The sequence below is a fragment of the Falco biarmicus genome, chromosome 4 (genome assembly GCF_023638135.1).
Source record: "Falco biarmicus isolate bFalBia1 chromosome 4, bFalBia1.pri, whole genome shotgun sequence".
Taxonomy (NCBI): domain Eukaryota; kingdom Metazoa; phylum Chordata; class Aves; order Falconiformes; family Falconidae; genus Falco; species Falco biarmicus.
Window position 1 is genome coordinate 46,721,481 of NC_079291.1, and position 27,821 is coordinate 46,749,301.

At 40.4% G+C, this 27,821-nt stretch overlaps 1 protein-coding gene across 1 annotated transcript in view; it reads right to left on the minus strand.

Annotated features, from left to right (window-relative positions):
* Positions 1 to 2,451: 2,451 nt before the first annotated feature.
* Positions 2,452 to 27,821, minus strand: part of NRP1 (neuropilin 1) — a 114,715-nt gene continuing 89,345 nt past the window's right edge. The window contains 9 exon segments of the mRNA XM_056334706.1: positions 2,452 to 5,975; positions 5,978 to 6,232; positions 7,473 to 7,532; positions 9,132 to 9,225; positions 9,729 to 10,000; positions 13,863 to 14,000; positions 21,181 to 21,240; positions 24,238 to 24,342; positions 27,288 to 27,432. Of these exon segments, the coding sequence (XP_056190681.1) occupies positions 5,935 to 5,975; positions 5,978 to 6,232; positions 7,473 to 7,532; positions 9,132 to 9,225; positions 9,729 to 10,000; positions 13,863 to 14,000; positions 21,181 to 21,240; positions 24,238 to 24,342; positions 27,288 to 27,432 (1,170 nt within the window). The 3' untranslated portion in view covers positions 2,452 to 5,934.

The following is a 27,821-nucleotide window of genomic DNA, read 5'->3' on the forward strand; positions in this document are numbered from 1 at the left end:
TTAGGTTTGGACACATTGTAAGACTCCATCCATCTGTGAAAAATGCTGGAAGATTTTTTAATGAGATTTTCAGTTATAAATGTTGAGACACCATCAGTCCTGAGGTGATAAGATTAGAGTTTGATTGTGTGTTGCTATGAGAAGAGTATGTAGAGAACTGACCTACTGTAGAAAAGCAATTAGGATCTACGGGGGGACTAATCGGCAAATGAAATAGCTATACAAAGTATCCCGTGGCAAAAAAAAAATCAGATACATTCTGTTATAATTTAACAAACACTTGTAGATAAAATTGTTGTTATGGGCTACTTGAGGCACAAAATCGTATTAAAGGAAGAAATTAAAGCTCTAATCTCTAATAAATTAATGTTGCTTGAACTAATATACTGTTAGGAATAATGCATTGCAAAGGACAGTACAATTAAGGAATGGAAAGGGAATTAATTCTGTGATGTAAGGACTAGACGCCATGATCTGAAAATCAAAACCAGCTTTGACATTTGACTTTAGCAAAGTGGGTTGGGAGAATTGACTTAGAAATGGACTAATTGTACGTAAGAAAAGACTTATGAGGGTCAAATTTAGAGCTATATTAATATGCACCTGTTAGGTCTTCATATGCCTCATTAAAGGTAGTTTATGAGGACTGATGAGCCTTCATCACCACTGGGACTGGCAGAGGGAAAGTTTGTATGGGCAGGCACTGCTGCCATTTCCATGATGCCAGCGGGCCTTACCCAACTATACGTCAGCTGTTCTGCCCCTGCCTCTCCTGTACATCTGCCTTTTGCTGTGTAATTGTATTTTACATCCTGCCAAAGGCAAGGAAATGGGACCGGACTCAGCACTGTGACCGCATGGCAGGTGGCTCAAGGCTGGTACATTTGATGAAATAATAACAGGGTTTGCTTGTCACTACCTGCCAAAGACCCTTTTCACAGACCATGACCCTAATATCTGCACCTCACAGTTACGCACTTCTGGCACTGGATGTCTGTAGCTGACCCATCTGTTACTTCCATCTGCTCTTCTTTTTCTTTCAAGTTTACAAGTTATGCTCTGAAATGTTATTCAGATCCCATTGCACCATTTTTGTCTTTGTCAGCTTTTTGTCAGCCTATCCAGCATGGAAAACTGAAGGTTCAGTGGTAAGTACTTGTTAGCTTCTAGGCTAATTAATTTCCCCTAAATGAAAGAAAGAGACTTTTCTTAATGTAAGATATTTGTGACTCTCCTCTGAACTTCATTCTCAGTGGATTCACTTTATAGATTCTTCTATTTTTCACTAATTAATTCCATTGCCATTTATTTTCCCTCAAAGAGCCCCCCATGGCTGGTTATCACAGAACCAAACGGAGTGCAATGAGGTACATAACATTTCTAAGGAAGTTAGATGCAGTGATTGTATGGACAACGACCATCACAAATGTCTTTTGGCAGCAATCCTTACCCTGACCGCAACGCAGAGTTTTGCTCAGGTGCCTTGCTGTAGTTAACATCTCATATTTTAAACCCACAATGCTGCTCTCTCAAGGAGGCAAAATATGGTGCTTTCTCTTCAAGAGTAAGTCATCAAATATGTGGTAATAAGTACAATATTTTTCCCAGGAGTAGTAAAGTATCTATCAGAAGTAAAATGTTTGTCCATGAATACTCAGCCTAATGACATACTGACAGTACGTGCATCGTTCGTGTATTCAGCATAAGGAAAGGATTTCACAAACTTTAATGTGCAGAGTGATCAGTGTTAAAAAGAAACAAATAAGCAAGTATTGCATAAAAGAGGAAATGTGCAATCTAAAGTTTCTGATCTGGATGCAAACCTCTTGACGGACTTCCTACCCACACTCATATGTTCCACAGATGAGTTCAGCCCCCAGCTGAATGCAGAATTAGGCCCAATGGGCTGCCCTTGCAGCATTTGCTCCTGTCAACAACTTGTGCTCTGCATTGGGAGATCTGGGTATGTCCTGATAGCTTCAGTGGAAATTGGAAGGGACCTCATCTGTATCAACCTTACTACCGGAGCAGAGACACAGTGGGGAACTTGTCAGAAATGGACGTTACTCTGCAGCACATCTCACCCTACTAAGAGCAACAAGGGGCACATATGACCCACAGAGGGTGTGCAGCTTGGGCTTCCCATGGCAGCGAGGTGAATTACAACCTAAAAGCATTGGTGACAGATTTCTCCTCTTAAATTTCTGCTGTTTAGCTACAAGTTAGGAATGTAGTGGGAGTGTCTTCCAGCAGGGAGAAAGAAGCGGGGGGCAGGCAGAGGGTGAATGCCTCCTTAAACCATGAATGGTCCCACCAAGGTGCTTGTTGGAGTTGCCTACCAACAAATGTAACCATGATTAAAACACCGTGCTTGTTGCAAGATGCTAAACAAAACCAGCCATTTAATAAAACCAATCCATTTTAGCATAATAAAATACATCAGGTATGGGATATTTTATGAAAATGTTTAATTCAACTGTTTCTTTGGAATGTAGTAGTCATAGTTTGAAAATTTAAGTTACAGTTCAGTTCTATGTGGTTTTTTTTATGCTACTCAGTGTCTGAGAATACAAATGTCATTTAAAGTTAAGGCTTCGCTGTTCATTTTGAAACAACAATTTACAAGTGTCATATTGTCATAGAAAATAAAAATTTCTGTAAAAAAAATTTGCACAAAGTTTTATGATGGTACAAAACATGAAGCAATAATATACCAGTAAAATGAAATCATTTTACTACAGAAGATTTTTATAGTTTTTCAATAAAGAAAAAAATATGTTATTTTACACTTTAAAAATTATGAAACAATCTAAAACAATATAAACTGAACATTTTGTAACACTGCCTTTACAAATTAATAACTTTATAAACATATAATTTTTTAAATATATTTATCAGTGCAAGATACTTTTCAATGTAAAGTTGCAGTATCATTTTTCCTTTATTGAAGGGCAACTTTCATTCTATGACCTTCAGAGAAATCGAATCTTCAGTGCTAGATCCTCATTATCATAGTAAGGTCTGAAGACCGCAAAGGAGATATATTTCTTTTTACGTTCACTATTCTCAGTATGTTAAAAGAAGGAAAAAACCCACCAACTACCAGCTTTGCTCTTCAAATAGATCAAGACCAAGAGCTGGCCCAGAATCTATTGAAATCCATGTGAATATTTCGAAAGCTTGGGCTCCCCAGTGGGATTTCCTCTTCAAGGCAATATATGCATGTAACTCTCAAGTTAGTGGACTAGAAGTTTTTCCCACTGAGGAGAACAGACCCTAACACCTGGATCACACAGTGGTGGTGTGCCGAAAATAGTTTTGAAAAAAACCTTTTTTTCTTTGGGTTAATTAACTAGCTGCTGTGATACCATTATGGTCAAATTACAGTGTTAGATACAACTAAAATTCTACCTCTGCCAAAGTGAGTTTGTCACTTGGGACATTTCATGGACTAACTTTTAGGCAAAACTTTCAGGCCCTAGGTGCTCTGTCTCGCCTTCTGGAGGACCCAAGGTCTAGAGCCTGGGGAGGTAACTCATCTAATTTAGGCATCTAAGGCTTGATGACCTGAAGTGGGTGTTTGAATTTTCACTATAGTCTTTGCCTTTAGGACTCCTTTGAAGTAGCAACTGTCCACTGCTTTTTTTCTTTTGGGTCTTCCTTTAAAAGATTTTCAACTTCAAAACTCATATTTTTACCTTCAGTCTCCCTCTCTTTTGTTCAATTTCTAGGTTACTGGTGGTTTTTCTGCAGATTTTTCTGGTTTATGGTTTATATTGGTGAGATTATGTGCTTCAAAATATTTAATTGATAAACAGGGGTGGATTCTGTTGCTCTGTGTAATTCAAGGCTGAACTGGCCCTTCTTTAGCCCTAATCCTGGACAGGATACTTCATTTGCTCTACTGCAAAACCAACTTTGGAAAAGACTAACTCAGAAAGCCACAGTCTCTTCCCTGACTCTGTTTGGAGATTTCAGTGAGGAAAAACACGAGTTCAGCACTTTGAGGGATGTCCCTTTCCCCGTGTTTGCACTGGTTTTACCTGCTAGTTGGTGGATACCCAGGGGAAGGTTAAAGCTGCCTTCTTCCACTGCCCCCCCCCAGTTATGGCTGTGCTGTGTGTGGGTCACTGCAGAAAACCCAGGGGCTCCCCTCACACCTGCAGGAGGGGAGTGATCCCTCTGGTCCCCCACCTCCTTCTGTGGACCCCTGTGGGAAACATACTCTTGTTTCCTTTTACCCTGTTGGACCAGCTGCATAGGCTGTTGAATATTATTTGTCCAATAATATTTGTCCTAAAATGTTAAAAAATTGCCACATAATTGTCAGACACATTTTTCTGACAGCTTACATTACTCAGCTCACTGAATCTGTCACTATCTGCACTTCTGGTCAAACAGAAACCTCCTGCTATGAAATGCCAATTGGATGTAACAGGATGGTAAGAATATACCCTACATACACTGTGGGATTTTATTCTGCCCTCAGTACCCATGTGTAAGCTCAATTAGCATTGATTAGTATGAAAATGCACATTCACTGAGAGAACAGAACTCTGGGTTCAGGTAGGGGCAGGAGGAGGAAAGTTTCTTAGTTTAAAGGCAATCTTTTGAGTAAGGGAATCGTTTTCCCCGGTGTAATTAACAGGCAAGCTGTTCAGGATAAACGACATGGTTCATGACTTCAGGAAAAAAGATACTGTCACTTTATGCTGTTAAGAAGAAACCCAAAGTTCGACTTTGGAGGGTAAAGTTAAGAATTTTCCCTTATTTTTTAACACAAACTCTAATAAAATCCTTTGCCATTACCAGCAAGTTAAAGCTGCAGTTTTCTTTCCTTGGCAACGGCAAATGCTTATGCAATCTACTCAGAGAGAGAAAGAAAGAGAGAAAGAGAAGAGAAAGGGAGAGAGATTTTACATTTGAAAATACATTCTATATGAAAGAACAATAAAAGGGGATATTGCAGCTCTATACAAAAGGGTCAAGAGACATGAAGTTGAAATACAGGAAGCAGAACAATCGAGCCAGGTTGTCAGATCTGATTAGCCCTTGCCTTGCTGAGGCTACTTTCTTACACTAAAATATACTTTTCTTTTAGTCAGTGAGCCATCAGAATATGATCAAAGACAAGGGCCTAACTGCAGAGAAGCAGAGCTGTACTTAATGTTAACACAATGAGAAGCAGTACAAACAAAAAGGCACTTGAGAGGACATACACTAGCCAGTGCCAAGGACTTTTTTGTTTAGTTTTTAGGCAGTACACTTGGTTACCAGTTGTGTCTGATGATGGCACATATTCTTTTATGGAGTTCACAAGCACAAAATTTAGTACAACACTGAAAAACATCAATAAAATTTGACTGTATTGCTTCGTAAACAGAGCTGACACACTATATTGGTACTGATGCAGCAGTACTTTCAAAAACATCCTAACCCTTCTTTGCCTATGCACAACACGAGCAATTATACACAAATACAGGTGCAGGAGTCCACTAAATTGCTGTTACTCCAATATGTTCTGGGCACTGAGCTACAGACAGCATGTCCATCCAAAGGACCCCACTGAATACATTTTGTGACAGCATCTTGGATTTTGCACAGTTAAAACAAAATTATCCATTAAAGGAAAATGAAAGAGGGAGAGAAAGAAAGACAAAATGAATTATAAGTCAATCATACTTGGTCTCAACACCAGCATTTGATTATTTCAAATAAAACCAACAGAAAAAGCAGACTGTACATGATTCAGATTGTTAACACAGATTGTTGTCCATGTTTATCGGTTACACACTCATTGAAGCTCCTGAGAAAAGCTTGGCTCAGTGTCATCAATGCACTTTTCAGCCTGTACAGTAAAAGAAGATCAACAGTTCCCCAGCATGACCGAGCTATGTCCTTCCATCCCAATTCTCTGAAACTTCTCCAGTCGCTTTATACCTTCATGCTTCTGAGTATGAATTCTGTGTGTTTAGTTTATCTTTTTTCAGTTTTACACCATCGACCAGTTCAAAATTGTAGTTCTCCAGTGCAGACAAGTTCCTCTCTGACATCCCATTGTGCCAACAGGCACAGTACAGGACGACTCCACAGATGGCTCCTAAAAGCACCCCGAGTGCACTCATGGCTATGATGGTAATAAGGATTGGATCTAGGGTCTTCAGGACATTGCCTGGTTTCCTGGAGATGTTATCATCGTAGTCCTCGCCTGTATGGTATGGAGGTGTAAACCCTGAAATGGAGTAAAGAATTGCGAAATTTTCAGAACCGACTCTGGTTAGAAATTTGTTTTACGAGTTGTAAATTTGGAGAAAGGACATAAAGTTTTTGAGATGAGTTGCTACATAATTTGAAAACCTAGCTTCTTGGAGGTAGTCATAAATAGCTGAAAACTATAATGGGGCCCAAACAGTTGATTTTTTTTCAAACCGTTCTCCAAACCTTGAATCTGCTGCCGGTTAGTAGGGGTCTGATTCTGCCTTGGATTAAGTGGGAGTCTTGGGAATGAATAACCAGACTTTTTGATTATATTTTACCAGCTTGCAGTAGTTAGTTCAGAATTATTAATTAAATCTTATTCAGCTCGGTCTGGATGTTTATAGCCTTAGATATTAGCTGGGAATCTCCAGCCATTTTGCATCCATCTCCACTTCACTGACTTCAGGATTGGACCTTGAAATGGAAACAGTGGCAAAACTGACACAGAAGAGCACTCTTTCCCCTTCGGTAAAATATTCACTGGGTATGATAATGTTTTCCCTCAACCCTTTCAGTTTATGAAAGAGATCCAATAGGCTTGCAAATCCTGCTAACTGTTGCAGGAGAAGCCAAAAAGTCTTTCTGGACAAACCCTGCTGTCGCTGAAATCAATGATACCAATCCTGTTGACTGTAACAGAAAAAAAATAAGCTCATTGCCTGAAAAATGCAAGTATATTTTATTATTGGGACAGTATGACAATTATGATCCGTTTAATGATCCATTTACAGCCATCACCATAGAAAATGATAATGCTTTGGTAGACTGGTCATAAAATGACATTTTCAGCCAGGTCTGTGAAACAATTAGCCTGAAGAGTTTTGAGTTTAATTGTGCGAGTCATAAATGGTAAGATATAATGATAGCTGTTTCCTCAGCTGTGGACAAGCCTTCTAGATAACAAAATATTAAGGAGCTATAGTGTGCATGCATATATATATATACCATATACCAAATTATGTATATAAAATTTGGAAGAAATGAGACAGGTATAAATAATACAAAGTTCATACGATTATATAACATAGAAGAATAAGACTATTACATCCATCAAGTAAGTGTAAGCCTCTTTAGCATCTGATCTAGATAAAGCAAAAAACTGTGATACAATATGCAGTTAGAGAACTATCTACAAATAAATAAATGGAATACACAAAATCACAAGAAAATACATTTTAAAATTAATTCCTTTTTAACAATAACACAATTTTTACCTGTTTGATTACTTTCTGGGTCGTCTTCTTCATCTATTTCATTCTCCACATCAGTTGACTCTAATGAAGCAGAGAGAATTGACATTGATTATTAGGGTTACAAACACTGATTGACTATCGTGCTGGCAATAATGGTATAGCAGATTTTCCTGTGTCAGAGCATCATTATGTCAGCTTGACAGAATTGTTCATTATGATAGGCTCTGAAAATTAATGGAGAAAAAAGAAAGATTTAAAAACTCCTCTCCGCCCAGTCTTGGCACAGTTTTAGTTATCAGCAGGGGTTTTCCATGCCTGGGAAAGAGAAATCAGTGTAATGAATTAGCATCTCATTCATTGTATTTACAATTTTGGAGCCCAATTCCATAACACTTCATCAGTGTAGGCATAGTTAATCACAAGAACAGTTTCACTGACTGCAGCAAGATGACTTGTGTTTGGGTTTCAGACAGCTTTTGGCTTTAGCTCCCACAGGCCAAAATCTTTGCTCAGCATTCAGTTTGAACAACCAAAACATGTGGAGGTAGGAAGGAACTTGTTTCCCTCTCTCATTCTGGAGCCACGTAAATACAATCGCTGTGGTCCCAGCATCTTTCTTGTCACTGAGGGCACTGCAGGAGGACCAAACAGTGTGTCCTGCCTCTCTTTCCTGGTAACTGTCATTCTGATGGTGTACACTGAACCACAGAAGATGGACTGTGTGATAAAATGAGACTGTACAGTTTTCTCATCCTGCAGTGAAACTATCATGTAGCTGAAGTCTGACATGTTACTCTCCAAAGGATATTAACTACAAAATGTGAGGAACATCCTCTATTATTGCTCTCAGTTGTGCTGCCAACTCATATGGCATAAGTTTATCTTTCTAAAGCTGAGGGTTCTCAGTTCTGTTCCCTCTCCTACATAAAAGTCATTGCTTCATCTCTGTCATGAAGGACAGGGTTCAGTTGCTTGTTTATCTGGGGTTGCTGCTGCCAAATTACATGCAGTATGCAATGTGTGTATGATCAGCAGTGACTGGAATAACTCAAGACTGGCCAGAAATAAAAGGACTCAGATAGCATCTCAGCAATAGCCTGGCTCAGGTGTGGAAAAGGCTATGTTCTAACATTACTTTGTGTCCTGTATGTCTGGGAGCTGGTGACTACAGCAAATGAGTCACAGAAAACTCAGAATTACAGGACAGCAGAGGACAGAGAAGGAGTTATTTTACCTTGCCTGTGTATCCTGTAAGGGTTTGATATGTTCCTTTAAAATAGAAATCAAGTAGGCCTGGTAGTTAAGTAATCTAAAAAAGGTGAGGAAATGAAATTGGATTTTGAGCGTTAGGTAAACCAGGGAAGAACATTATAAAAACCAGAAAAAATTAAAGATGGAAGCAATATGAACTGCAGGGAGAGATGTGAGAATGTGAACATGCTGTGACTCGTGTCAGTAGGATGCCAGTTCTGATCCAAAAGACTGCAGTTGCTGCAGTACTGAGATGATACCAGTAGCATTTACTATGAATAAAGCTATGGGCCAGATCAGGATGTTTTCAGTGCAAAACTTCCTATATAGCTAATAATTATGTATCCCTTTCTCACAGATAAAAAAGCTATCAAAAGAAAACAAATGTTTTTGATGAGTTCTCTGTATGTTTTTGCTGTTCATACTTACTTCGGCAGTCCTCCTGTGCTACGTGATTGTCAATTTTAATATCATCCACAGCAATTCCTCCAGTTCCTTTTCCAATTTCTCCCTCAATAACCACCTGGCAAAATAAGATAATGTTCACATTGTTTTCATGTTAACACACAATTGCAGCATTCAGGACATCTTATTTAGTTGTTATCACACATCTTCACTTGTCATGATGCCATAGCTACATGTACTTTGATTGTGGCCTGCCAATATGCCCTGCATGCCTTTATGAACTTGCATATGCAAATGTGAATTTATATAATGTCATAACTTCATTAAAGACTGTTACATCAGCAGCAAAATGGTGGCAAGGATGCAGTTTTGTGACAGATGAGAAATCATTTCTAAAGTATTTTATTTGGCCTTTGATAACAAATTGCTTGTATCACTGTCATCTGAGATACCATGAAATATGTCACTATTATTACCGTCACAGCAACAGCACCTCATCTGTAGGTATAGGTACTGTCTGAGTAAATCCTTCAGTGACATCTTCTGCTATGTGTATAAAACATGACCAGCCAGGTCTTAGTGGCCTCAGTTCTGTCAGTTCAGTGAGGTGCAGCCACTCACCTGATAGTGTTTCACAGACTTGTGAAGAAGAACACGTCCTTCCTTCCAGCAGTTTGCTTGGTGCCCGCTCAGGGTCCACAGCACCTGGTCGTATTCATCTGGCTTTTGGTACCGCAGTTTGATCTTCAGGGTGCCGACGTGTGCACCGGACATGTGGTACCAGAAAGTCATGCAGTGGGCAGAGTTCTGCGAGTAAATCACAGGGCTCAGCAGTCGGGCGACTTTGCCTTTCTGGCTTTCGTCAGCTTGTGAGTAAATGAAATTGCCATCTCCTACTGTGACAGAAGGACTGTGTTAGGAATTGCCACCAGTTTTCATTTGCTTTGTTTACTGAAGAAGCCCCGGCCACCCCTGATCATTTTGCTTTCTTTCCATGCTGGTGGGTCAAGCCTCACAACCAAGAGTCTCAGAGGGTGTTGGTTTGGGAGCTCTAGGAAAGCTGATGTGCTCTAAGGAGAGGGCCACAAAAATGATCAGAGAGATGGAGCACCTCTCTTAGGAGGAAAGGCTGAGAGGGTCGGAGCTGTTCAGCCTGCAGAAGAGAAGGCTCCAGGGAGACCCTACTGCAGCCTTTCAATACTTAAAGGGGGCTTATAAAGAAAGAAGGGGACAGAATTTTAGCAGGGCTTGTAGCAATAGGACAAGGAGTAATACTTTTAAACTAAAAGAGCATTGATTTAGACTAGATATAAGGGAGAATTTTTTATGATGAGGGTGGTGAAACACTGGAATAGGTTGCCCAGAGCGGTGGTAGATGCCCCATCCCTGGAAATATTTAAAGTCAGTTTGGATGGGGCTCTGAGTAACCTGATCTATCTGAAGCTGTCCCTGCTCATTGCAAGGGGGCTGGACTATATGACCTTTAAAGGTCCCTTCCAACCCACACCGTACTATGATTGTATGATTTCCTCTGGCAGTCTTCTTCATTGTTCACTGGGGTGCTTCTTGCTAAGAGTGAGCCATAGCAACACGTACACTACATGGCACACACAAGGCACTTGCTTTTGTTCAGGGAAGGAGGCAAAAGCATGTTTGATGTGACAGCATATGTATCATTAGCCAGTGTACACCTCCTGAAGGGAGCCAGCCCTAGTTCAGCAGGCTAGGCAGAAATCTAGGGCCCTACTCTACACTAATTGTCCAAAGAGCTATTTTTAATCTCCCTTTAAGGTAATCTGTGCTTGAGAAGGCAAGATTAGTACGGGAAGAACACTGGAGGATGAAATAGCTTTGAACAGGCACGGTCAGAGATCAGGAACTGAGATCTAAGCAGTGCTTCTAAATAGAGTCTGAGCATTGTCACAAACGGTGCCAGAGCTGTTCCCTTGATTTTTGTAATAATATATTGGACTCTGTATATTTGTGAGCTGTTTCCTGAATGGAAAGGATTATGGCTGGTATTTTCTGAAGAGCATAATGGATTTATACACGTTGAAACCTGAACGCCTAATGCCCTTAACTTGGAAAATTACTTGCTTAATCACACTGGGAGAGGAGCATGAGAGGGTGGGATTAGTTTGGTAACAGAAAATTGCTAAGTAAGATACTGACTACAGAGAAGTGCTTCTGATTTACACCACCCAGGCATCCATTCCAGACAGCTTTTGAACCGCTTCTTTGCACAGAATTATGATGGAAAAATATGAAGTTCATACTTGTACGTGTAAGAATAGATTGCATGTGTAATACACTCACACAAAGGATGGAGACAGTGTTTACTGGCATGTGTATAAAGTTATTTTGAAAGTAAGAAGGAGAAAAGTAATAATAAGAAATACTACTCCTCAAATGCTGAAATAAGTATACGTATCTGTTTATATCAATGTTTAAACATAAGAAAAGTAAAAAAAGGCAAAAAGGTGTTTTGAAGTGTGGTGTTTTATCAACATTGGTTTTTGCTTACAGATGATAGTCTTGAATTTCGTTTGAAATAATGTATAATTGAGACTTGCTGGATTGTAATGGTATAGTCCTGCACCAATGAAGAAGAAAGGGTAAGTGTTGCTACTCTGGGAAGCACTGGAAGGACAGGGCAGTAAATAGTGAACCAGGAACAAAGATGAGTAGGGTAAACCCAGTGGCCGGAAGGAGTGGGCCTAATAAATGAGAAAGAGAAATATTGCTTCTAACATGAGGCAAAGACACTTTCTTTGTTTGGATTTTGCTGCGGGTAGTCAGAGGTACTCTGGCCAATATGCACATGGAAATATCTGGTCATTGAAAGAATTCTATAGGGGAAGACGATGTTAAATTGCTGAAAAAAAATTAGGCTTTTTTTTTTTCTTTCTTTTTTTTTTATATCTTACTGTAGTATCATCTTGTCCAGCTTCTTCAGCAGGACTGCTTGTGACTGTATGTTCTTTCCAACTTTGCTTCTATGCAGAGGGCAGCACAACATGTGCAAATCTCATCAAAGAATGGTGATAGGGAAATCCAAATGGAGGAAAATAATCACAGCATCAGGATGGCTGTCTCAGTTGGAAAACCTAACTCTGGCCAGATTTAATCATAACATGTATAATTTGAAGTGACATAAAGCATATCCCACTGTCTTAAAGCAATTGCTGTTGAAGATCACTTCTGTGGAGTTCCTTTAGCATTATACATATGCAGCTGAGAGCAAGATACGCCTGGGAGTTGCTTTTTGTTGTTCTCTCAATATATAGGGTAGCCTTGCTGTGTAGCGGTGACACTGAGGGGCTTGTTTGGGACATCAGTGCCATTCAGATTGCCCGTGGTCTGTGTTCACACCCAACCCTACTCGTCCCCTACCTGCTGGCAGGTGAATGGCAAACCTGGCATGTAAAGGTGCCCTTGAAGTTGAAGAAAAGATTTGAAAGAGTTCAAGGAAATTTTTAGAAAATATTGAAAGTTAGTGCAGTATGGAGAAAAAGGGGCTGCCTGTAAGACTTACTGACGCTACTGCTAATGGAACAAATAAGTCTTCTGCACTAGCAGGGCCCATTGGAACCAACAAAATCTCATTTGAAGAATATCATTTCTTCACCTCTTGATTGAAGACAGGTTCAGTCTCTCTATAATCCTTGGTGGCAAAGTGCAGATAGCTCTTATTTCCAGAATATTATTGCAGTGCTGGGTCAGGAACTCTGTCTTCATTGTCTTAATTAGAGCTTTACTTATGCATGCCTTTTAAATTTTGTCAGTCTCTGGCTAACATAGCTTTTAACCTCCTTTCAATGTCAGATCCTACTGAGCCATTTCACTTTACTCTACGTCAATTTTTCCACCATTACAGCCTTCACTTCAGCTAACTGCATTTAGTTAATTTGATGCCATTTATTTGTACAATGCCATTTATAGTCAAAGTATTATAAGTTTTTTTTCCCTGTAACTACTGTACTTGTCTTAAGATTCAATTGAAAGTGTCTCAGAATTTAAAAAGTCCAATTTTGTCTAATTTCCTTGTCATTCTCATTAGGCAAAGGGGTTGCAGAAGTGGGAAGGGGGATTCATCTCAACACATTTGATTAATCTGCACGTATGCAAGAAAGAACACTAAAGCAAGAGGCTGTGCAGGTCATGCAGCGCCCTCCCTTCTCCACTAGCCAGCAGCATATTTACTGCCTAATTATGCAGAGCCATGAGTTAGGTACTACAAAACCAACTAATCAATTTCCCAGGGTGATATTTCTGGAATAACTGTGTGAGTAAAGGGATGGCTATAATCTCCAGCTGGAGAGGACGAGGGCGTGGAATTACATCCATCTGGGAAGTTTCACTTACAATACCTTTCTGTGGTGGGCAGTCCCTGTAACTACAAACAGGAATAATGTGATATTTGCTCACAACTGGCTCACTTGGTGAATGATACTTGCAGAATATTTGGTCATTCAGATTTTTTTTTTTTCTACCCCAGATGATGGTTATCCAAAGACAAGTCAGGGGAAGGGAATATCTTCAGTTCCTGACAATAAATGATCTTTATTCCCCAACAGAAAGGACAATTATGGTCAGTTGTGACTACATATAATGGATTAGATTGCCTAGAGAATCACTGTTGTGACTATGTATTTTAGGTATAATTCACTCTTCTGTGGTTTTGGAAGGCATGTTGGTATTAAACAGAACAACCTCTTCCCATGTAAAATGGCTAAATCATGAACTCATGATTACCTGTGTGGTCTTGAATCGGCCCAGTTTTGCTGGTCAGGATTGCCCACTTTAAATCCACCTGGTTGTCGTGCTCCCAGTGGCACAGAGTCTTTTGGGATCCCCAGCCAAAGGCACAGTTGAAGTTGTATAGTGGCAGCTCTGCAAGGAAAGAAGGAAAAGGAGGGACAAAATATGATGATTAATTGTGTAATTCAGATTTTGTACTTCAGAACCAAATGCATGCATTTGACCGTTAACAGAACCATTCATCCTTGAAACTCTGAGAATCCATAGCAAGAGCAGCCCTGCTGGGAAACAGATGAAGACCCATATTTTGGGATTTTTTTGTGGTTTGATTAATTCTTCTGATTTGCCCACATTAGCTGATAATTGTGCTGTAACACATATGACTCAAACCAAAAGCTCTAGCTTAATGATCAGATACATTTTCTGGTTGTTAATATCTACTTGTACCATAACAGTGCAAGGTTTTGCAACAGCTCACAATAAGATTTGGACAAAAATAAGAAAGGGCTGAAACGCTAATGGAATGTCCTTGGCAGGGAAGGATTTCTGGTGAAATGTATAGTACGTGGCTTCAATAAGGAACTTATTTCAGGATCTTCCAGACAGTTAAACAGGCCCACAAGATGGCAGCATTGAAATGAACAAATTGAGACAGAAAAGGGACAAATGTGGCTGATTGCCAAATGAACTCAAAATAAGCTTCAAAACAAGCTCCACGTAAAACAAGGGAAGTCTGGTATTATGGTCAGGATGAGATCATATCTTGTTTTCAGCTTCTCTTAAATTCTGCCCAAAGGTTTAATACATAGTAGCTTATTTTCTTCAATAGCACTTGGAATTTGAATGGAAAGATTACACAAAGATAGCATATAAATCTCTTGCATTTCTTATTTTCAGAAGCAGTTTGAAATCTTTTGCGCTTTTGGTTCCTGTCCCACTGGTATGAACTTTTACCTCACCTTGAGCACTGACAACTCCCAGTAGAGCAGTACCCTTCCCACAGCAATGTGACCAAATCCTGAAGTCTTTTCTCAGGCATGACTCACGCCTTATTAGAGGAATAACTTAGGTTTACTTTTAATGAATACTTTGTGCAAGTATGAACTAAGAACAAAGGACTCTGTGCTCCCATCAATATCAGCTCTGGGGTAAGAATTGTGTTTCTTGCCCATTATTAAAAAAAAAAAACAAAACCACAAAACAACCAGGAAAGATAATGCAACTCCCTAGAATGGGTTTTGTTTATTGTGGGAAAATATGGAGAAATATGGGAAGTCTGTTGGGACCTGTGGCTGGCCAGAGGTGGAACATTTCCAGCCTGAAGAGGCAAAGACCTCCTCCACATAGTGAGCTGCCCAGGGAAGGTGGAAAGGCTTTTGAACTCACAACCCAGATTTTAATGGAAAGTAGACTAGAACAATCATTTTATCAACACAGAGAAAACCTCAGGTGAGTAGGTTGAAGACAGAACGGATATAAAAAGGGTTCATCTATCATTCTCTCTTTTCCTGATGTCTCCTTGTTTGGCAGGTCTTTGCTCCCACACACAGTTTTAACAACTCACTGGATCCCTGTGTTGCAGCCCCTGTACCCCATCCCCTCTGGCCCCTAGAAAATTTCTTTCTGTCAGCACAGAGGTCTGAGTGTGCGGCAGCTCCTGCCCCTCTTCTCTGCCTGTCAGTACCTCAGCTGTGCTGCGGCATCTCTCTGCACTGAGCCCTCATTCTTCACTCCCTCCTTTCATCTGCCTCATCCCGCCTGCCGACCCACTCCCTCCTGCTGGCCTCCGGAGGGGTCTACTCCACATTGTCACGAATACAGCATCCTAGCTGGGAACAAATGAATTAAACAGATAATGTCTGGCACAGGAATTCAATGTGGAGAAAACATGTTTCCTGGAGGACCCTAGCCCTTTCTAGGAAAGGGCCAGATTGCCGTGGATAATCTCTCTTTGGACTCAAAATGCTGAAAAAGCAGGACTCAGCCTGTGTGCACATGAGTTGTGTGACATGCATGTGCACATGCAGAACGGCAATCCATTATGGTTCTTTCTTCAATATATGTTTTTGTTTTTTCTAGACAATGGGGTCATGATCAAAGGCATCTTGCCCAAAAGGGGACATCTGAAAATAAAGGGGAGTTTTTAAAGAAACAGAGTGACATTGAAATTAATTAAAGGGTTTTAAGTTTGTGAAAAATAGCCTTTAATTGTCAAGGAGGCCTAGTGAGAGCTATATTGCATGGCTTTGATATCAGAGCCATGAAACAGAACTTTAGAAAAGGTCTTAGGAAACATAAAGCAAAATTAATCTTATTAATCCCAAAGGTTTATATCATACAAAGCTAGCGATAGCCGGTGTGGTATTCAAACCACAAGCAAGGAGAACAGTGGTAGATAGATCACATCAATCTGAAGATATCACACAGAATAAATGAGCACTTAGCACAAAGAGACTGAAAGACTAGTATTGTTCAACATTGAATAAAAATAAATAGCAGAAGACACAGGGTAAGTATGTAAACGGGTGAGGAATCCAGAGAAGGAAGATTACAATATTCTATTTTCTCAATTTCATAGCCTGAGAACTGTGAGATATCCAGTGAAGTTCAACGTGGATCAAAGGAAAAAAATTCTCATGTGATATGAGCGATACTTGCTTCCCTTGTATGGGAAGCAAGCTGCTAAGGCTGAGCACAATTCAAAGAGAACTGGACACTGAAATGGATAAGGACAATATCCAGAATGTAATTGTTAATTCTAAAATGCAGGGAGTGACAAAAGCCTTTTGCTTCATGGTCTGAAGCCAGCTCTGAACATTGGGATTAGAAGGAGGGTTTCAAAACATAGATAAATTTCACAGTACCATCTAAAAAAGAATTTCTTACACGCTCATTTGACATATAGTCCAGGAAACTGGCAAAGAGCCTAAGTCTGATATGCTTTGGCCATGCCTGTGTTCCTTGGCTTTGGACGCACAGACAACATGGTGTAGCATAAAAATGAACTTCTTTTCCATGCAGAAGACAACAAGAATCCCCTGAAGTTTAGAAGAATTTGACCACTAACCTGCTCTCAGTTAGCTATTTCTTGCTAGGTTCCTGTTGTTTTCTTAAAAGTGATTGTGTTAATACATTCCTTAGACAATCACAGCAACAGGATTGAAGGTCAAAGGCAAGGCATTTCAGAGTGCTCTTATTTTATGGGCTCCTTAAACATGCCATCTCTTATTGTCTATTCTTATATCTCTTCCAATGCTTCTCCCAGGGACTCATAAAAAGAAAAAAATAGACCTGCTAGCCAATTAATAATAGACACTTGTAGCATCAGGATAGGTTCATTAGTTGAATGGACAATGGATCTGCCCCAGCAAAAGACAGAAGAGTTCAACGCTTCTATTAAAGGTCCCCAGGGAGCTGGTACAGTAGCTCGCAGTAAGCTACAGGCGATCTGTCCTTTTCTTTGTCCTTGAACTATAGCTTGGCATCTCTGGTGGAAGGAAGGAAAATAGGGCTGAGTAGCATTTGGTGGGCTGCCTCTGCAGTGCTGGCCCATTCCTCTGCTAGGATAATTCTCCTGCCAATAGGTGACTGATCTCTGGGTTTGTGTGTATACAGAAGATGAAGAAACCCTGCTATTCTGTAACCAAATAGCAGCAGTTCAGATGAGAATCTGAGAGGGAGGTGTGACGAAATCCCATATGTCTTTTTCAAAATGTAGGGTACGTGATACTGAATTAAAACAGATTTATCCTCTCAAAGAATAACCAACAGCTGTACTTTTTGACCACATCTTGCTCACAGCTGGAACCATTACTGCACATGAACAAGAAAGTAATTTGAAAATCTAGTTGAGTGAGTTTCTTGCAAGTCCATTAATCTTTCGTGGCCCACAGACTTTGACATATTTTTATAACTTCTCCAACAAGAGGCAAGAAGGAGCATGATGGCATTAAAGATGCTATGAAAATTCTCTATGGGATGCCCTTGCCAAAGGGTTAATCAACACTAAAATGGGAAATTACAAACATAATTTGGACCACTTTAAAGTAGCGTATTGGGTCTGATTTGTATTTGCTTTTCACCTTTTTATACCACTCTGTGCTGGTATAATTAATTATATAATTCTGGCAGCACAGAATTACCTTAAATGATAATAAAAGATAATTTAACTCCTTTAGTATCCCTTTATTGATGCAAAGCTGTCCCACTGTAAATGAGAATCAGACCTATTCTACCTTTAAACGGATTCTTAGCATAGATTTTAACCTCAGGATTTCTTAGTTATTTTTTCTGAAAACGCTGTTATATATGTGAAAAACAAGGTATTTCTTGAACAGTCTGCTTTACAAAGGACTGAGTTTACAAGCTGAGAGCACATAATGTAAATGAATAGCTTGCTCTGTATGTAAATAGCTAAATCAAACACTTCAAATAGTCCTTTAGGATCGAAAACGCTGTGTTCAAAAAGACTAGATGTTGGTGAGTCTTAGAACTGAAGCCCAAAAGGTATTTAACTTGACAGACAGATTTGGTAAAGGCATCTTTTTTAAGTTTTAGAAGGAAAGTAGATCCTCTCTTAAAAAAAAAAAAAATCCAAACCTTTAAACATTATTAGCAGTTTGAAATCATGATTCTTTTTTATTTTCTTACAATTCAGTCCCCTTGAAATGAACTGTAAAAGTCTCCTTGATGGAAAGCTTGTTTATACATGGAGGCTTTCCAGCTATTTGCTCTTAACTGTTTCCATAGTGTGTGAAAGCTGGCTGGAATAGGATAATCTCAGGCTTTGACACACACAAGCATGTTAGTCTGGGATAACAAGATTAGGGGTGTTTGCAGGCTTGAATGCAGGCAGGAGGACAGTAATACATGGTGTTAGCACCTATTGCAGAAGCACCTGTGGCACAGCAGGTGCTGCTACTGAGGGGGCTGGTAAATCTCTGTCCCCAGTCACTGTGGCACAAGCTGTTGTGGCCAGCACTGGCACGGTGTAGCTCATACAGGGTTACCCACTGGAGCCTACAACCTGCAACTGATCTGGAATAGCTCTTTGGCTTGGAGTTCATCATTTACCTCAACGTGTATTAACATCTTAAGGTAAACCAGCCCTTAAAGGGAATTAAGGCTGAAGCTGAAGGCTCAGTCCTTGCTGTGTTAAATTCATACCTTGTTCAGCTTGAGAATAGCTGAAAGAACTGGAGTGCACTTATCCTCAGCCAGCTGAGAGCTAGGGGGGCCCCTGAGCAGCTCTGTAACTACAAGGCCAGTTTAAACTACGTTATTCGTGGCTGCTGTAGCACACGCTCGCTCCCAGCCGCATGGCCCTTTGCTCTGATTTGCTTTGTTATGCCAGCCAGGTCCAGCCATGCCCCTTTAGCACTTTATAGCACCTTCATGCCAGGAAGGGTTTCTCTGTGTTGAGGGGAATTTCTGTCTGCCCCTTTTTGGGAGTTTTCTGGCTGATTTTCAGTGAGGGATTATGAAGCAGCTGGAAGCCTTTATGTCTTAAACTGGAGATTCTGGAAACCTTATTCTTACTTATTAACATCTGAATGATCTCTATCTATGATCTTTGTAATGTGCTGCCATGTGGGAGCCTGGAGTTTGGGATGTGAACTTGTCCCTTACTCCCCGGAAGGAAACAGTTCCTACCAGCACAATGCAGGGAAGTTACATTGGCATGGTCTGAAGGGAATCTCAGAAACTCCTTTACTAGAGAAAAAAACTTGGCTCATCATGGAGTAAGCAAAGGTGGTGCAGGAGGGAAGTAAGGAGAGAAAATGAGGATATCTTAATCTCTGGCAGAAGCAGTCAGTCTGTTACTGGAGAGTCCCACCCAAGCCAAGGGGATTAAACATAACCTGCAAATGCAACTGGCACAGGGAGGAGGGAGGAAACTGTGTTGCACAGAGGCACTTAATGAATTTGCAGTTTGTTTAAACACATGAAGATAGTTAAAAACCCTGTAAAAAAATTCCTTCATTTCAGTAAAAAGAGAAAGCTAGGTCATTTCAGACATAAAAATTAAAATGTTTTACTCTAAAACCACTGCACAGCATCCTTTCTTCCTTTGCACCCCCCACCCCCTTCCGAACTGTGGGATCACCAGCAGCCCCCTAGCCCTTCAGCAAAGCTGACTGTGGAAGAGCAGTGTGGAGAGGTGTCCCATGAGGGTGGGCCAGCCTGCCGTCACGTTTCTCATTGCACGGTACTCCACAACCTCCCTCTGCTCATAAAGCAGGGCAGAGCTAGAAATAGTGTATGCTGACTAAGCCAACTGGATGACCCTGGAGACAAATTCTGAGGGGAGTAAGAGCAGTTGCCTCTGCAGTACCAGAACGCAGAGGCAGAGTGGGAGCAACGTCTGAGATGTCAGCTCTATCTCTTTAATCAGGTCAACACCATTAGTCCTTTAGGAAACTTTTACATTATTAGATACTTTCTTTTGCTTGAAGCAAAAGTGGATTGTGTCACATGATTGAGGAAACAATGATAAACACTTACCCACCCTGTTAATAAATCACTTGCAAGACTGTGCCTGACTGTGCTTTAATGGAGGAAATGGGAGCAACTGAAAACTGACCTTTTACTGCTCCACAATTACTAATGCAAAGGGTTTTAAACTGATGCTCATACGTTTTGGAGTTTGGGTTTTCTGCCCAAATCTATCCTCTCCCTCACTCCCTGTAAATTGTACAGGATATTAAAAAATGCTATGAAAGCTGTGGAAGCAGCAAACTAAGGTTTTTTTAAAGCTGCTAGTTATTGTATTGATTAAGTAGAAAGGACCTGCTGCCAGTGACAACTTGTTTTTTACTTTTTCAAGTTCATGGTAGCAGTTTATGTAACCCCATTTTGAGAAAACTTGCTAGAAAACAATATTGTAAAACTGCCAGCTCCCTGGTGGAGAAACCCAGCAAACTTTACTTGTCTTAGTTTTGTAAATCCATGGATATAAATGGTGAGTGGGCCCGTGTGGTTCTGTTTTTGTTTGCCTGGAGTTTGCAAACACATTTTGTGTCACTGACATGCCACATTTAAACAGAGTGCACTGTGTGATTAAGTTTAATTTTGTCAGCATTTGGCATTTGCTGATGTAGAAGGAAAACTTGTTCTCTGCTGTGTCTACATGTGGATGAAAGGAATAAAATATTTACTGTACAGAGCTGAGAGACCAGATGCTTCTTTACTTCAGAGACTTTTAGGGAATGGGAAGTCAGGAAGTGCTGCAATTCATTGTTTGGTCCCTGGCATGAAATTTGGGTATGGAATTTATTATGTTTTTAATAAGAAAAAAACTTTTTTTTTTTACCTGGTTGTAATGTATTGTCTATTACTGTTGGCTTTTCTGTATTCAGCACTGTAGTACCACCTGGAAAAGAAATTACGCATATCATGATACATGGGACACAGCAAAGGACACAGCAGTCATTAGGAATACCCTATATATAAATCTGAAATATTACCATCTTTATTAGACATGTAGGTAACTGAGTATGTGAGCTTAAGCATGAAAATAGGGCATTAAAGATCTGGTTTCCTTTACCAAAAAATAAAACAAAACCTCACTATTACATAAAGCTGTATATCTTTGGAATCCTTGCAAACACCAGCTGATCAATCCTTACCATGTCCCTCTGGCCATCCTTGTTTTATAGACACTGATTTGCTCCAAATCACACGGGAAGTCAACGACTGATCCCCATAACAGCTCCTAACAGTCACCAGTTTGTGCATTCACCCGTGAAATGTTCTTTCTCACACCAGGGATGTGAGGTCCTCCAACCCCTGCCACTCTGGGTCCTCCCTGTGCATTGTTTTATAGCTGCGTTGTGAGACCAGCTCCCAAGAGCAGTGCATGGGAACTGCCTGACTTTAGGCTGTAGTCTAAGGCAGGTTTCAGTTCTGTCTCAAAGAGCAGGAGGAATTAAGGACTTCCCCTTTGTCTTCATCTTCAAGCAGATGAACAAGAGGTGAGCGAGGTCATGGTCCTCTCCTAAGCTCACTAATTGATATTTTTAAAATACATGACTTTTTAAAGCAAGCCTCATATTGATAAAGGAAACAAAAAGTAAATTAGCACAATTATAAGTGCGCAGTGGGGTGCTGATTACCAGTCAATGGCTTTTCTTTTCTCCAGCAAGCAAGTGCTTAAAGCATTATAGAAAGGATGACTATGATGACTTCCAATAAGAACGAACGCCCAAGCTATACCAGCTTGATGTTTGTGAGAATGATCTGATGGGAAAAGCTATACGCCATGCAAATAGAATTGCTCTGTATGGGGTCCAAATAGAGCAGGAAGGAATCTGGCCTATAGCACAATTACAGTTAATTGCAAGGGAGTCTTCATTGTGATACTCACATATGTGCAAATGCTATCAGGGAAGCGACTCTTAAGAGTCATACCCATGAGAATGCGGGCACCACACTTGCATCGGGAGTGGATAAAAGAAGGTAAGGCACTGATGAAATCCTGCCTGCACTGCCCTGGTATCCCTAGCGAGCCACGATATTTACATCCTTCTATGCATTTTGGAGGAAGAAAAGAATGATTACAATGAAATTATTGGTAAAACCACTGCTGTGCATTTTAGCATTACAAATAACATCATATGTACAATGCAGTGTTTCTACAGTGTCCAGAACAACCGGGCATGCACTGCTCAGAGTTTCTAGATGGTGTAGTTTATAAATTATGCTAAAGTCTCTGCATTTTTGTAGAAAGGTAATGTAGTGATTTTCAATTTTAGCACTGAAATAGGTTCAGTTCTCCAAAAGAGCGCGTGTGCAGGAAGGCTGGTGTCTGTTCCCTTGTCTTAGAGATTATAAACTGCTCCCTAAGCACCACCTGCAAAAATTGGCAGAGGGAGTTTCTTCTGCTCAATAAGCTTTCCCTAAGGGACATATGGGATGCAGTCCTGAGCTCCCTGAAGTGCCGAGACTATGACTAAACATGGAAGGTGCTTGCATAGATTTGCCTCCTTCCCCTCATGCAGCTTCTATCTATGTGAAATATGTCTCTACCTATTGGGCTCTGCAAGGCAGCCTTCAGTGTAGGGCTTTGCAGGAAGCCCCAGCATTTCCTGACCTAGCTCTTTCCTTCCAGAAAAATAAATAAATTACAATATTTAGTAACGTTGAAAACTTTCTGAGCTACCTTAACACAAAACAGACTATTTATCAGACTCCTTGCACAGCTGATTTCAAAAAGAGTAAGATTCATCTGGGACACTGATTTGAAAAGCAGTGACAATGTCCATGCAGTGTCTTTTCCACTCAAGAATTATTTTTCAATTTATGATTTGCAACATGCATTTACAGTAGACTTTGGCAAAACTCAGAAAGGGTTTGATGCTGAAAATGCATTTTAATTTGTGTCTGCTGTCAGATGTTCTACTTGGCTCCTTACAAAAAGCCAATCTCTTACCTAAGGTTTCTCAATGCCCTCTTGGACATCTATTGCCAGATTTTAATGCTATATTATATCATGGATATAAGAAGAAATAAACATTTATTAGATAAGCACACCAGGGAGCAGTGATGAAATAACTTGTGTCACTATGTCCAAAAATAAGCTCAGTTACTGTAGATGTATGTATCCGCTACAGGAAGAGATCGACAAACAGGCCCAGTGCTCTGCGGAGCAAGTGCCCTCCAAGAAGAGATCAAAAACGTAGTGGTGCAGTGTCAGCTCTCTCAGAATGACAGCGGTTCTGTGCAAAACCGGGAGAATATGAAAACTAGCAAGCTTCCTCTGTTCCAGATGAGGGCTATGTTATGTCTCTCCCTTTTATTTTTCTGCTAGAGATGGCAGCTTGGAGAAAACCAGACCCTCTGTGGCTGTAATGCAACGTTGGTGAGGATGCCCATAGAAATATTTCTGGCTGTATATACGTGAATATGCTTTGATGAAATAAATCTGCTTTGTTTCTGTCTGGGAAAGGTTTGAGGCTGAGATTTGAGTCCTATGCTATATTTTAGGTATTGAAGCATACACGTATCTTGAGCCTAAATAATATTTCATTTTGAGTTCTTCAGTTTCAGACTATAAACCTCAAAAGGTTTGTCTAGCTTTTTTTCTTAATAAGAAAAAGTTTGATTAGACACAATTCCTGCTCAAAAAAATTGCCCTCTCTTCCAGCTAGTCACTATTATTTGCTTCAAAAATTACATAGCTGAGAAAACAATCAAAAGTATTGTCATATGTAAAAGGCAGATGCCTATGTTTTGACAGCACTGACAATACAAACTGCATAACAATGTCCATTTATGCTGAGGGATTAAATCAGTGCAAACATTTAGCTTGTAACTGGTGATGGATATGAGCTACAATGAAGCTGCAATGGAATGAGGATGGTTTCTGCACCTGTCAGTTGGTAGTCATCACCTGTGCCACTGTGACAGTTTGCCTGGTCGTCATCACATTCATCCACAGGTTTGCCTTCAGAAACCGTAGGGACAGCGGTAGGAACTGAAACAAAATCCAGTCATTTAGTTAAAACATATGCTGGAGAATCAGTATGCAATTGGCAGTATCATTTTGATGAGCACCATATGCTGTCTTCATGTGTTGTATCTGAGGAAGGAAGCTGCAGGTTAGTATTTCTTTGCAACGGGATGTATCTGTTCTGCTTCCTTGCACTAAGGCACTCTGCTGTATCCGAGCTCAAGGGCTGAGCGGAATTGGGCAGCAAAGCTCCGGACTGTCTGTTCACTGGCTGATGGGTGTTTGTTGTTCCTACCAACAAAGAGTGAAAGCCTGGCAAGGCAGAATGGAAGTCTTGTGGGGGTGAAGTGAGGTAGAAAACCCCGTCATTTTATTGTAGGCCAAAGTGCCTGTGAGTGGGCCTGTACAGCAGAGCTGCAGGGGTGCATGCTCAAGGTGGTAATTCTGCAGCACCCACCACCTTGCTGAAGAAACTTCTCTGCAGAGCACATGTAAGAGAGGAAACGTCTGAGCAGAGTCCTGGTAACAGTGGGCAGGAAGGCAGTGTGATGTAGAATCACTTTAAGCTTGATGAGGAGATCTGGAAGGAGTTTCTTTTGTTTTTGTTGAAGTTATAAATAAATAAGCCATCAGTGATGTCAGTCATCCCTCCTGGCCACCTGCCTGTTTCTCATTGGTGATGATTTTCCAGTAGCTGCTGCACAACCAGTAAAAGTCTGACCTTTGTTATTGTAGTTAAAAGCTTGAGATTTGTGCAAGATGCCAGAAAATACATCTATACCTCAATATTTGCAAAACATACATCTGGAAAATCGGAATACAGATACTTGGTGTTATGTTTAGATTTATCTTTTATGCTGCAGGTATAGTTCCCTGGCTTAAGATAACCACTCTGGGAATGTGATCCAGGTTTTTGTCTGTTCTCACCTACTGTTATTTTCATTAACATTCTTTTATTCTCATTATAAGCTATGCAATAATGTATCCCTTTCTCACATTCTTCTTTGCTCTTCAACTGCCTCCCAAGCCTGCTGGCCACATAAGATCACATGCACTGACTTCTCACCTGAAAATGTCAGGAGGACTGGTAGTTTCTGAAGTAGCTATATTCTGGGATGAAACATGTCTCTTTAGGACCCTGACCTGTGCTTTACACGTACAATCTATCCCCAGTTTAAGAAACAGTTCTGTACCTCTTATGAATTATGCAGAGTGTTTGTTCCCCAGATCACTTTAAAACCCCCTCTGGGAGCTCCCTCCAGCTTTCTACATCCAGTTAAGTTTCTTATCTTGATCTTCGTGCCCCTGTACAGCCTCAAGGTTGCCTATAGCTCTGTCATCATTTCACATAAGCCCCCCTGGGATGCTTTGAGCACACAAAACTTCCCCTTGCTCATTACTGCTGGAGAGCTGATTTCTACTCCTGTCTGTGCTTGCCTCCATGCTTCTTTTCTCATCTCAACTCCTTTCTTGCTCAGTAAATCTCAAGTGACTTCTCTTCATTCAACTCCCTCCTTAGATACAGTTATACAACAGGTTTCTTATTATGCTTCTCCCATGGGTAAATGGGAACTGACCTCAACTGTCCATGGGTGACCTACGGGTGAGCACCCTTCAAAAGTACACCGCAGCAGAAACGCAAATGTAAGAAGATGTGTCCCAGAGAAAAATTGTACTTGCTGTTGCAGTTTGCCTAAAAGCAAAGGTGTTTTGCCTGGTCAGTCTCCTCTTTGGCTCCTCCATCTCACTGAACAATGTATAGTTGTGAGATGGTCCATGGACTCATTCCTTGATGTCTAGGTGGCTACAGGAGCCCTGCGGCCAAAGGACTTTGCCCACAGGTTGTGAGTTTACATAAGGCAGGTGCTGAGTTTTCTTTTTTCTGAGCAAGTAGCACAATAGTCTGCAGGAACTAAGTATTCCCACAGGAAATGAGGACTTCCTGCATGAACTAAGAAGTATTTCCAACTTCCCCACTTTCCGGGCCAAGTAAATAGCATACTTATTCAATTTGGCCTTCACTAAAAAAACAACACAGAACTCATCAGTTCTCACAGCAAATGCCTCCCACTCTTCCGCCTTGGGGGAGAAATGGTGAGAAAGAAATGGAGGCAGAGCAGTCAGTTCCATTCATCTTGGGAGCCTGTTGAGCTACTTCTATATGAGGTATCATATGAAACCCTGAATAACATGGTTTGTTATTCGGTGTATTGTTAAGCTGTGTGGTTTATAAGCCATGCCACTATACCATCATCCACCAGATAAAATTTCGAAACTCATGTAGTATTATCTGTAGTTATCTATGAAGTTAAATAATTATTGTTTATATAACAAGAATCAAAGCTTGACTTCATGTCACAGTCCAAGGATAAATGTCTAAACTTTGCTTTTCCTGGTCTTTCATCTCCTACATACTCTTGCAAAAGTAAAGTTTGCTAAGGAAGAAAGAGGCCCCCTTCACCCCCTAAAAAGAACCAGCACAGACACAATCCAGCAAAGTAATCATTGCCCACCGTATGGTCTGGTGTGACTTTCCATATCCTTTGAAGGAGCAAGGGACATAATTGCTATATTTAGTGCAAAGCTCCCTCTGCATTCTCAGAAAACATCTCTTCCAGGGTTGTAGCATGGTAACATAAAAATTAAGTTCCTGTCTTTACTCTTTCCTAATAGCACTATGCTTCTCGAAAGTATAATCGTAAGATTACTTAAGGGAACAGAAAACCATGTGAACAATATCACTGTGATTCAATGAAGGCATGGGAGAAAGAATAATATTTGTGCCTTGGGCATATTCAAATATCTGCAGAGAAGGAACTGATTAGGCCAAGAAACAGCACTAATGGCAGTCATGGAAGTGAGAGTCCAATGTCCTGCTTGTACAGACACAGCAGTGTTCAGCGGTAGTCCAAGCAGAGAATGTATTTATGAATATAATAAAGTGCATTCATCTCTAGCAGAGCAATTACCTTCGAGTTCACAGCCCAGCAGCTCCATTCGCAGCCCCAGCCCTCCGTGTGTGGCTCTCTCAGGGTAGACGCGGATGAATCTTGTCGATACAGGTTCAAAAGTCCGCAGTTCAGGTGTGTCATAGTTGGTGTTGCCTTCAAAAGTCTGCAAAGCATGAAAAATGCTACTTGTTAAAGAAAAAAAAAAGAAAAAAAGAAAAAAACATTTTCAACAATCATCTTTTTTCCTCATTCTCTAGTCTTTGAATTAGGTGAGCAGTAGGCCAGATTCTAACTGCTTAATAAGTGTCAGGCACTCCTGTCCTAAATGAGAATGGAAAATATATAGTTAAAGCTTCTTGGAAAAGTAATGCATTTCATTTTTCATAAACTCAGTAGCAACCAATCCATCAGGGTCATAACAAGAGCTGAGTGTTTAATGAGACATGTTTTTAAATGACACTCTGATCTGCGGTTTAACTGGGTGACATTTTCAACACTTCTCAGGGAAAAAAAATAGCTGAGGTGAAGATCCTGTCACCTTTTAAGTGGTTA